The 12,967-nt window shown below is 35.1% G+C and overlaps 2 protein-coding genes across 7 annotated transcripts in view; one reads left to right on the top strand and one right to left on the bottom strand.

Moving 5' to 3' along the window:
- LOC149771963 (uncharacterized) overlaps positions 1–11,646 on the bottom strand; it is a 75,283-nt gene extending 63,637 nt beyond the window's left edge. For 3 of the 6 annotated variants that reach the window (XM_089948021.1, XM_089948015.1, XM_089948016.1), the window contains exon 1: positions 11,529–11,638. The gene's annotated coding sequence lies outside the window, so the exon portion shown is untranslated. Of the gene's footprint in view, positions 1–11,528 lie in introns of all 6 variants that reach the window. The other 3 variants (XM_089948017.1, XM_089948020.1, XM_089948018.1) reach the window with 2 other exon arrangements.
- Positions 11,647–11,756: 110 nt separating this feature from the next.
- LOC149771961 (WW domain-binding protein 2-like) overlaps positions 11,757–12,967 on the top strand; it is a 50,530-nt gene continuing 49,319 nt past the window's right edge. The window contains exon 1 of the mRNA XM_089948022.1: positions 11,757–11,868. Within this exon, the coding sequence (XP_089804148.1) occupies positions 11,813–11,868 (56 nt within the window). The 5' untranslated portion in view covers positions 11,757–11,812. The remainder of the gene's footprint in view (positions 11,869–12,967) is intronic.

Here is a 12,967-nt window from a genome sequence, read left to right as displayed (position 1 = left end):
TAGCCAGTAAGAATAGCCAAGAGAGAGAGAGAGAGAGAGAGAGAGAGAGAGAGAGACACAACAACAAAAAAGACACAAAAGAGACCAAAGAAAGATCATTCCAATAGAAAACACAATAGGTGAATTCATATCCAAAATAAGTGACCAACAAATGATTAGAGAAGAGAGTGAGATCACGCAAAGTCAAGGAGATAGCCCAGAGCTAGAAAGGAAAGGATCCCTTCCCAAAACAATCACATTCACAAACAAGCCAAAAAGATAAAAAAGGAGAAAGGCAATAATGCATCAGGAGCCAGAACAAAATGCAAAATCAAAAACAAAACCAAAATAAGTAATCAAAATTATATTGGCAAAACAAAAACAAGGTGAGAAAATAAATATGCAAAAACTCAGAGGTCAGTAAAAATAACTTGGAGTGGAAATAAAGACATTAGTGATATGGAACAGTAAGACAGGAAACCAATAGATAGTTGATAGTAAATGGAAAAGAATGGGCCCATAGTATAAGACTATTTCTTATAATATAAATGGAATAACAAACAAAAAGGTAAGGCAATAAAAATGTTAAAAAGATCACCATACTATATAATATTCATACAAGAAAGTAGACATGTCACAAAAAAAAAGAAATTAAAGCAAAAAAACATGAATTGAATGCTATATTTAATTTACAAAATAATAAAATGGGGTAATGAGGACAATGATAATTTTGGCTAAAAATATTTATACATAATCCTGGACAAATATATAATTTGACCTTTCTGTCATATGATTTTATAAACATACATGCATCCCATAAATATGCCAAAATAACTTATTCTGACAAATCTGGGAAATTTTTTAAAAATATTAGAAGCAAAAAGCTGTAACTATTGGGGGAGATTTTTGTGTGTGTGTGAATGGACCTTTTAATGTAGCTTTAAGAATTTTCCAGTCATATCGCTACAATTTCAACAGTGTGGCAGTTTATAGTGATGTCTAGCACAGGGGCATAATGCCCAGTCACATTATCCTGACATCAGGCTGACCAGTCCTAACACAAACCTCTTAGGTGGCGCTATACAGTTTCGCATTTTGCATAGGGTTAGGATTTTAAAGAAAAAGAATTTTCCCGGCTCTCCTCACTGGTTACACTGGCTATTTAAAAAAGACCTTGTATATCTTAGGTATAATGCAAAGAACCTTTAATTCCCTTTATTTTGGTGTATGATTGATGGGTGTACTATGGGTTATAGAGTATACAGCTTGGCCTTACTTCACATGTGCACCTTTCAAAAAAGTGCTAGCTCTACTTGGTCATTTTCACTTCCTGAACTTCAGAGGTCAATTGTATAAAAAAGAGCTGATAACTTTTTTTTACATTTTATATATTTGGTAATTCAATCATTGCACTTTCAGAAGCTGGTATTGTCTAGTCTGGCAAAATTCATTTTCCCTATTTTAATAGCTGCTATGTATAGTGCACTTTAGACTAATTCAGACTGATTTTTTAACACAAGGGAGCAGTCATTTTAGTTAGCAGCATACTTAAATCATGTAAAATTTCCAAAAGTACAATATCCAAAAGAAATATCATCCACATTACATTAATGTAGCATAGAGATATGCCAACATTCTCTCCACTGTGCATGTTTTAAATGCGAACTACTTCACCTTACATATGTCACTCTCTCAAAAGTACATATTATCTGGTGAGTGCCACCTTAATGCTGAGCATCAAGGGAGGCAACTGCCTGTACCATTTTTATCAATCTTTGGTATGATTTGGCCAGGGTTTGAACCTGGGACCTCCCCCATCCAAGGTGGATGCTCTAACCACTTAGGCCACCGGAGTGGTGCTTGGGGAGATTTAAACTAGTTACCAACAATGATTAAACCAATGGCCCTTAGGAAAAAGATAAACATTCTATTATAATTTTGCCAATTAAAGAAAAAAATAATGTTAAGCAACAGTTTAAAAAACGAAATCCAAGCCAAAGAAAATACATATACAATTATGATAAGAATAAAGCATGCATAATGATAAATTTTATATCTGTAAAACACTAGAAAAAGAAATTAATGGTACTCTATTGGTACTACAAGTTCTCTGATCATTTTTGTGTTGAATTACGCTTATCTATAAAAGAGAACTAAATGGGGCAGAGGGATATATGTATAGAAAATGAACAACACTATACTAGAAAATAACCAATATCATGCAAAAAGTTAGGAAGAGATTAAAAAATTACAAGTGCACATTGACATGGTAGCAGATCGGAATTTTTTGGGGCAAAATTACACAAACAATATAGTAAAATTGATAATTATAAGTGGAAAAATAACTGGAAATAGAATTCAAAAGAATAATAGAAAATAATGAAGATACAGAAGAAATGAAAAGGAAACCCTTGATAAAATTAAGAAGTTTAAGGAAAGAGAAGAGCAAATAAAAGCAGGACATTTTCTAGGCATCCCAATGGAATGTGTTATGAAACATCAAAAACGTAGGCATTTTATGTTTCACAAAATACTGTGTAAAGGAAAAACAAAACCACCAAACATATTTTAAATAAAATTAAAATAAATATAACCTTTGCAGTCCCCCAGATAAGCAGCATATCTGTATATTGTATTCAATTATAAAAAAAAAACCCAATTTTTTAAAATTCCAGTGTGCAGTTTAAAGTACATGTAACTGAAATTTAAACCCATGAAAACCAAGGCAAAAAACATGACACAGAAAAGAGGAAGCTGAATTGGCTGTTTTCATCTTTACTTTAAAAAAAAAATTAAACTGAAAAATGTCCAATTATTTTTGTGAAAATCTAATTTCCCTAAATTGTAATTTAATGAGTGGAATACACAATACATGTACATACAAAAGTTATCTGGACACTGTCTTTGGAAAAAAACAAATTCCTAGCAAAAGAAAAAAAATAACAAAACCAAACTGTATTAAGCAACCCTACCTATAATCATGTCAGATGAAACAGAAAAAAGTAATAGATATCTGGGCAGAGGAAATACATCATCTTAATTTAAAAAAAAACACTAATGAAAGATGAAGAAAAGAAGGGATTTAATATACCAAATATATGATTAAAATTCAAAGCTATATTAGTGAATATAATAGAGATGATAGATGAAAATATTGATTTCATATGGGCAACAGATCTTACTATAATATATTAAGTTGTTGTTGTTCTAGGGTTTAGCGCCACTTTTCAGCACAAGATAGGCAATACATGGCGGCCAGTATAACTAGTGGAGGAAGAACCCTGGAAAACCCAGGAATGAACCACCGACCCACGAGAAGCCGCTGGCAGGCTTTCCCATCTACCCACGCTAGCCAAGCCTTGGACTCGAACAAACACAGACAGAGGTGAGATGGCAGTGATCCTGAACGGTGAGCGCTTTAGACCACTCAGCCACTCAGGGCCCCTAATATATTAAGTAATAAAGAATGACGAAGAACAAAATGCAAATAAAATGACAACACTTTAATTGGTAAATTTACGACAAATTTGGGGGACAATAAAAAATAAAAATAAAATATATACAATATTTCTACACCTTCATGATTCATGGTTAAAATCGGATTACCAAAGTAATGAAGAAGAAACACATAATTCCCTTCAACCCAGTATTTTGAAATTGCTACAATGGTCAATTTACAAACAAGCATTTAATCATACAATATAAGGTGTCTGAAAAGGAAAGAAAAGAAATAAAGTTAAACAAATAAAGTTAAATGAAGTCAAAGAATATGGACCAGCAGAAGATAATAACTTCCTGTACTTAAAAACATAAGAAAACAACAAATATATCAGGATCTAACAAACTGTATTGTCAAAATTACAGAACAAAAAGTGGAGGAAATATTATTCATTAAAAACAACAAAAAACATTTAATATATTTTTGCTTAATATACATTTATTTATATGTCATGAAAAGGTTTAATAACTCAAAAAAGAAGGAAAAATAAGTTCTTTGGCAATATAATACTTAGTGCAACTTAAAATTTTATAAAAGTATCATACCAATTAGAAGTATATATATGTTTATGTGATGGATATATATATATATATATATACACATACATACACCTCACACATATGTATATGATCCTTTCTTTTTCCCTGGAGGGTCCTAGACAAACCTGATACATAGTGTTTCATCTACAAATGGCTTCATGTAAGTCATTCGACTCGTCAAGGCAACAAAGGAGTGAGTGAAAATCCAAACTTATGATTCTTATTCAAGCCGATGACCAGTCTTCAGTAGTTTTTAAAAAAATAATTATATTGTTTAAATACACAATAAAAATATTAGTTATATAACTAAAGCCAATAAGGTATGTTTTCTAAATATTTTTATATAAGAAAACATTACACTAGTTAGTAGTGACTAGAATGTATTTATTCGATAAGCAGACAGTACACTAGGTAGTACATGTACTGACTAGAATGTATTAATCTGACTAGCAGGCAGAGGAGAGCTTATCCCACACATCATGTTGTTGTTGTTGTAGGGTTTAATGCCATTTTTCAGCACACGATAGGCTATACATGGCAGCCAGTATTAATGGTTGAGGAAGAACCCGGGAAAACCCCGGAAAAAACCACCGACCCACAAGAAGCGTCAAATCGGAAAAGTCTGCATATATGATGCATGACACATGGTTAGATAAAACTGTACATATATTTGATAGATGTTCTAATTACTAAGCTGTTTATCTATGTATTCTTATTGTAACTTTAATAGGAGGGCTATGCTCACCTAAGATGCAGGAAGAGCAAGGTATAACCTCTGGGAGGGGAGAGATAGGGTATATCATTCCCATTAGGGGGATGGTGTGCAAGGTGTGACCAAACCCCACCACCACATGCTGAAAAATTCAATCCAATACAGGGACAAAATGTCCACTCACAAATTTAACCCATGTAGCAAATTACATCTGACAAAAAGCAACAAAATCTGAAAAAATTCATAGTAACATAAGCCAAACTGTTTAAATAACAAATCTCTCCGTAGACAAAACGGGTCATATGCTCATTAAGAAATGTCTGCATGGGTTTGAGACTCGGCTTGGCCAATGTGGGTATGTGAGAAAGTTTGCTAGGAGCTGTAGTGTAAGCCTTAATCTAATTAGCTTTATAATATCATTTGACAGTAAAAGTAATTTGATATTCCACACTGGATTAGAACTGATACACACCAACAGATGGTTTATGTTATACATTCGCTAGGGTTTATGTTCCATGGAAAACATACTCTCAGGGCAATCTTTACTCCCCTTCCTAGCTGTACTGATGTCTTGTATTTAATAAATAGTGTAGAATGCCTTCTGCAGTTATTCTTCAATAACAAATAACATTACATGGTTGCAGCGGTAAAAACACAGGATTGAAATTATTAGAGTTGAAAATGGCTTCATTTCAATTTACAAATCCAGACAAATTTGACTTTTCAAGACCTGAAACTTGGGAAAAGTGGTTTCAGCTCTTTGAACACTTTTGTCAAGCATCTGGACTTAGTGAAAAAGAGGAAGAAATTCAAGTAAATGCCTTGATTTATTCCATGGGAAGTGAGGCTGATGCCATTTTGTCTTCGTTCAACCTGACAGAGGAAGATCAAAAGAAGTGGAAGCCTGTGACAGATAGATTCATGCGATATTTCATTTCAAAGAGGAATGTAAATTTTGAAAGGGCAAACTTTAATCAAACAAAACAGGAAGAGGAAGAAACAGTAGACAGTTTTGTTACAGCTATCTATGTGTTAGCAGATAATTGTAACTTCGAGCCACTACATGATGAAATGATCAGAGATCGACTTGTACTTGGTCTGTGAGATTCAAAACTGTCAGAAAAATTGCAGTTAGATACAAATCTAACTCTAAAGTCTGCCGTTAGTCAAGCTTGCTCAATAAAATGAGGCTGTGAAAAAGCAACAATCAAATATATGAGCAACTGGAGAATGAATGACTAAAATGGATGCAGTAAAATCATCTTCACTGAAATATGGGAAACAGAAACATAAAATCTCAAAAGTTCAACAGAACAGTGTCAGCAGCAAAGGATGTATGAGATGTGGAAAGAAAGTTAATCATTCTCAAGACCAATGTCTAGCAAGAGAAGCAGAATCGAGAGCGGAACCTAGATTTCTAGGGACTACTAGCACAAAGAAGGGTCAGCCATGGATAACGCGTGTGAGATTGAACAACACTTCACTTTTATTCAAGATTGATACTGGAGCTGATGTGACTAATTCCTGAGAGGGATTTACAAAAAATTTGAGACCAAAAACTATCAAAGTCTGACTGAAAACTGTATCCACCTGGAAACTATGAACTTAAAGTGCTGGGAAAATTCACATGTGGACTGGAATCGAACAATGCATTCAGTGTACAAGACATATTTCTTGTAAAGGGACTGAATCAGGCACTCTTGGGCAGGCCTGCAATTCAGGCTCTCAAGATTATCGAACAGGTAAATATATCCTCAGTCAATGCCTCAGATAAAAACTCACAAAATGCAAGCAAAATTCAAAATAAATTCATAAATTTAGATAGGGATTATCACGAGAAATTCCCAAATTTGTTTAAAGGTCTAGGGAAAACAAAATGGTTCTATAATATAACTCTGGACAATTGAATAAAGTTCAAGAGGAGTTGGATAGAATGGAAAAAATGGGTGTTATTTCAAAAGTAGATGAGCCCACTGAGTGGTGAGCGGCAATGGTTGTCATTCCAAAGAATTAGCATGGATCTAACTAAACTGAATGAATCAGTAAAATGAGAGAACCACCCACTACCATCAGTTAAAGAATCCCTTGCAAAACTAGTTGGTGCAAAGTTTCTCACCAAACTTGATGCAAACTCAGGCTTTTCGCAGATAAACCTGTCAGAAGATTCATGCCACCTTACAACTTTCATTACTCAATTTGGTAGGTTTTATTTTAATCACTTTCCATTTGGAATCAGTTCCACACCTGAATTTTTTTCAGAAAATTCTGTCAGAAACTCTGGTGCGACACAGGGAAAATTCTGTCAGATGGACAATGTTCTTGTTTTTGGGGAAACGCAGAAACAGCAAGACGAAAGACTAGAAATGGTCATGAAATCAATTCAAAAAGCCGGCATCACTTTGAACGCTGAAAAGTGTGAATTATTGAGACCATCCATTAGGTTTCTTGGGCATGTTGTTCAAGAAAATGGTTGCCAACCTGATCCAGAAAAAGTCAAAGCTATAACTGAAATGGAAACTCAGAAATGCGTAACAGAGATACGAAGATTTCTTTGTATGGCAAATCAGCTTGGCAAATTTAGTCCAAATTTGGCAGAAAGATCAAAACCATTACGTGACCTTTTGAGGAATAAAAACTTGTGGACATAAGGTCCAGATTATGAACAAGCCTTTAGAGATATCAAGCTAGAAATGATATCTTCACCAACTTTAGCACATTATGATTCAAATTTCAAATAGAGAAATAGTTGTATCTGCAGATGCATCTTTATTTTTACTAGTTGCTGTGCTAAGGTAGAAGCAAGACAGCACTCTGAGACTGGTGGCATTCACATTGTGATGTATGTCAAAAATTGAGCAATGCTATGCTCAAATAGAAAAAGAGGCCCTTGCAATCACCTGGGCTTGTGAAAGTTTCAGTAGCTATTTAATTGGGTTACAATCCAAATTTGAAAATGACCATAAGCCATTAGGACCACTAATGAGTATAAAATCTTGGGAGATTTACCTCCTAGAATTCAACACTTTAGAATGCGTTTGTTGAGATTCAACATTTGCATAGTTCATGTTGCTGGCAAAAATCTATTAACTGCTGATGCTCTGTCCAAAGCACCTTTAACTTATCACTCTGAGAGTGACAGAGAATTTTAGGCTGAAACTAACACCTATGTTGATTTCGTAGTTAGTAATCTGGCTGCATCAAATACTCAACTTGAACAAATAAAGGCTGAATATCTAAATGATTTAATTTGCAAACAACCTGTAAAATTCTGTGAAAAGGGGTGGCCAGATAAATCTGCTACTGATGGAAACTTCAATCGTACTGCGCAGATAGAGATTAATTTACCACTCAAAATGGTCTTTTAATGAAAGGTACATGCCTGGTCATACCAGAATCACTTAAAAAAGAAATCCTAGAGAGAATTCACGATGGTCACCAAGGTATAGTTAAATGCCAAGAATGCACCAAAACATCAGTTTGGTGGAAAGGACTAAGTACTCAGCTAGAACATTTGGTAAAGTCTTACCAAAACTGCATCGAAAACTCAAGAGATCAAGCTGAACCAATGATACCAAATGAATCTCCAAGCTGACCTTGGCAAAGAGTCACTTCAGACTTATCTGAACTTAATGGTCAAACGTGTCTCTTGGTGATTGATCATTCTTCACGATACATCGCAATAGCAAAATTGCAAGGCAGAGGTTCAAAAGCAATTGTCAATCATCTCAAATCAATCTTTGTGCTACACAGTATACCAGAAGTATTAATTTCAGAAAATGGTCCACAATATACATCCACAATACTCAAAGAATTTGCGACAAATTATGGATTCAGGCATATTACAAGTAGTCCAGAATATCCACAGAGCAACGGTCTCGCCAAAAGAGCTGTTCAAACAATTAAAAGAATGCTTAAAAATGCAAACGATCCTTACATAGCTCTTTTGACATCTCGTGCAATACCATTACCAGATGGATACAGCCCTGCTGAGTTACTGATGGGAAGAAAATTACAAACTACTTTGCCAATGGCACCAAACAACTTAGCACCAAAATGACCAGATTTAATGAAACCGAAGAAATTGGAAAACTATCAAGAGCAAACTCAAAAGAGAAATTATGATCGTCAATATCGTGCCCGAAATATGAAAAACTTCAGGTAGGGACTAAAGTATGATTAAAGATCATTTTTCTCCAGGAATTATTAAATCTGAGGCATCTACACCTTGTTCATACATGGTAGTAACTGACGAGGGAAAGATACAGCATAACAGGAGAAATTTAATTCCCATGCTGATTACATTATCAGAGCCTCTCAGAGTGACAGTTTCAAACCCCGATACTTTGGCTGACTCAGATGAAAGCAAAGCAGTGCCAACCAGTCAAAATGGATATTTCACACATTCAGGAAGATTGTCAAAACCACCTGAGAGACTGAACTTGTAAAAATGAAGCTGACATAGCTTGTTTAGAAATGCAGTCATCAGATCACATTCTCAGGAAGGGAGATGTAGTGTAAACCTTAATCTAATTAGCTTTGTAATATCACTTGACAGTAAAAGTAATCAGATTTTCACAATGGATTAGAACTGATAAACACCAACAGCTGATTTATGTTACACATTCACTATGGTTTATGTTCCATGGGAAACATACTCTCAGGGCAGTCTTTACTCCTCTTCCTAGCTGTATTGATGTCTTGTAGTTAATAAATTGTGTATAAAGCCTTCTGCAGTTATTCTTCAATAACAAATAACATTACAGTAGCTTCCAGAAGGTTGGTGGTTCTTAACAGTGTTTCCCCCAGGTCTTTCCTCCACCAGTTATACTAGCTGCCATGTATAGCCTCTCCAGTACAGAGAAATGGAGTTCAACCCAAATCAACAACAACTCTACCAAAATGTGAGGAAACCAGCCTCAAGGTGCAATGCCTTAGGGACTATAAGCCAGTTTTTACATAAAAATTTAGGCTTGGGGACTGAACAGATGGAAACATGGTAATGGAAATCTAAACAAATATGTCCCTATAAAATAAGATGAGGAACTCAAAACAAATGTCTACAATACATATTTCTTGATGAAAATTCCCATTTACTTTTTGAAAAATACCCACATCTACAGAACAAGGAGAGAGGACAACCTATATAAAAGAAACTTTTAACTTTTTGATCAAATGGGGTCATCTCGCACGCCTGATTTGGATTTTAATGTAGCTTTAACAATTTTTCAGAGGGAGCCCCAAGTGGCGGAGTGGTCTAAAGCACTCTCCGTTACAGATCAATGCCATCTCACCTCTGTCTGCGTGGGTTCAAGTCTCGGATTTGGCCAATGTGGGTACATGAGAAAGCTTGCCAGTAGCTTCTCGTGGGTCAGTGGTTCTTTCCAGGGTTTTACCAGGTTCTTCCTCCACCATTAATACTGGCTGCCATGTATAGCCTATTGTGTGCTGAAAAATCATATTAAACCAAACAACAAACATTTTTCAGTCATATCGCTACGATGTCTGCAGTGTGGCAGTTTATAGTGATGTCTAGCACTGAGGCATCATGCCGCAGACATGTAGTTAGTCCTACATGTAAGACACAGCACATTTTGATTTTGTTTAGGTGCTATGTCTTACTATCCAAATAACAGCCTTGTATAGTATGTTCCGATGTCGTTGACATCGGAATGAGTAATCAAAGTTTCAGGAACATCTCATACACTTGGCAGCCTATGTCGACATTTTTCCACTAATTTATGTGTAATTAATATACTTACTGTGCTGTCTTTATCTGTTGGAATGAAAATATGACACTAGCAAATGGATGCATTTTCACGTTCCATTGACATACATTTGAATTTGTTGCAATACGACGGTAGTCGAGGTTTGCCGAAGCAAGTTCAAGTAGGTTCATGTTGGGGATCTGTTTCTTCAACGAAACGAACCGTTGCTTATAGTTCCAATAGACATAATATATTTTTTATTCGTTTTGTTAAAAAATAATATTTCAACTTAACCTGATTTCGGCATTCTCGGCTTTCATTGCTTTCCAGCCAACTGAAATGTAGGCCAAAGAAACTTGAAACGGGTCCATTTCTTTTGTGAGAATATGAATTTATTAGAGAAAAGGCATCAGAGCAAGTAAAGTCTGACTAAAACATCATAACTTTACTTTGTAGAAAAGCGTCGCTATTTTAGTTGTCAGTTTTGTGAAATATTCCTGAAAATTTTACTTTCATGACAATGTTAGCCGACGTTAAAACACACTACACAGCAACGTTAGTTAGGCTGTAAGACCCTGACACCCACAACATAATATCAGTGCCAGGTCTTACACGTAGGACTAACATGTTGCATGATATCCCACCCAGTCACATTATCCTGACACCAGGCCGACCAGTCCCAACACTAACCCCTTAATGCTGAGTGTCAAGCGTGGAAGCTGTATATACCATTTTTGTAAGTCTTTGGTATGACTCGGCCAGGGATCGAACCCACAAATTCCTGCATCCAAGGGGGGCACTCTAACCACCAGGCCACCAGAGCGGTCTTTGGTGGAAGGTATGAAAAACAAATCGCATGGTTCTCCTGTACTGCACATCACTTATGATGGCATGAAACGTTATATGCCCGACTATATATACGGTTAAGCGATTTGCTGATATCAACAGACGATCGTGACAGTTTGGCGGGTATCTTGTAATATTTTATGTCAACTGCTATGCAGACAGCAAGATCATGCTGCTTTACAACATTTATCACGAACATTTATATCTGTTTCATTGTTAATTATTGCCAGTATGATAATCTTATTTACATTATACAAATATGTGTAACTGCACCAGATATCACCATGTACATTTTACAGGAAATTAATCAGCAAACAGCATTATTTAGACAGCCCATCAACATGTCAATTTCCCTTTCTGACAGTGGTTTGTCTGATCTATATAAACAATTCAATACTACAACAGAAAAGTAAAAACAGACAAAGCAAAATTTGTACACCAGTCTGAAACAGGATGCATATCATTTGGATATCTACTAAATGTATAATACGTCATTTCTATCATTTTATAGAGTTGTAAACAGTAAGTGAAGATGTCAATAAATACAGCGCACGCGAACGGAGGCGTTTTGATTTATTCAGGGGAGAGGTAAATCATCCACATTTCCTAACTCTTGTAATATCTTGAACGAAGATACTTTACGTGAATTAGGACAGTGGACTACTTGCTATGTTATTTATTTTTAGCCAGTCAGCAATTGCAGATGTTAGGGAGAGTATTTTGGGGTGTCATCAATACGGAATCAAGTACAAGTTGCACAGATGACGTAGACGTTCGGTACCGACTATTTCATCGAAAGATGGTCTCTCTAAACACCCCAAGACACCCCAAGACCCTCCAAAAACACCCCAATATTACATATATTGGCACCAAAACTCTCAAAAACGTACTAAGAAGAAAGAAAAAAGCAAACACACATACAGACATCAGTGATTAATATTATTAGTTGATGTCCCAATTTCCAATATCCTACGGAAACTATTAACAATTTCTTTATTTAATGGCTATGCACCATACTTTCCTCATTTATTTTGTTATAAACTGTTTATATACAAATTTTCATTTTAAATCATGTATCAACATTTTTGACAGAGACGTTCAGAATACATGACCAAAGAGTGTTACAAGCTCCATGCGAGTGATTTCCCTTGATTCTACGTAGCCGTGAAGGAAAGTTGCTCTGTAATTCCTTCCGATTTTACATCAATGTCATGCTTGATATATCAGTTGTAATTTATCTAAGCTGTCTGATTGGTACAGTCACATAGACAATTAATTATCAACAATAACTCACAAACCACCAAGTCGTTTAATTCTCTGTATGAATTACTGTCCCAAGAGCGAATCGAGAGCACATGCCAATAATATTACCCAAATTAAAGACTGATTAAAAGAAGAAAAATGATGAAACACACATAGCTGGTTTGTTTTATAAGTTATTAATGTTTTCGCAAGCATAGTACTAGAATATAAAAGGTAGATTTTTCATCGTTTTAAATTTATTTAATATAGCAAGTTTCTAGCTGAAATCAGAAAAAAGATATGAGCTATCACATTTACATTTCTTTTTAACAAAATAACTTTACAATGTTTCCATAAAGAAAATATAAAATTAACTTTTAGTAAACAAGGCCATTATCAACACTATCAGACAGCAATGCATATTTATTGATTATTGAGTTCTCTA

Source organism: Sinohyriopsis cumingii, unplaced genomic scaffold (genome assembly GCF_028554795.1).
Source record: "Sinohyriopsis cumingii isolate HCF-2022 unplaced genomic scaffold, ASM2855479v2 utg001542l, whole genome shotgun sequence".
Taxonomy (NCBI): Eukaryota; Metazoa; Mollusca; class Bivalvia; order Unionida; family Unionidae; genus Sinohyriopsis; species Sinohyriopsis cumingii.
This window is presented reverse-complemented; position numbering and strand designations above follow the sequence as displayed.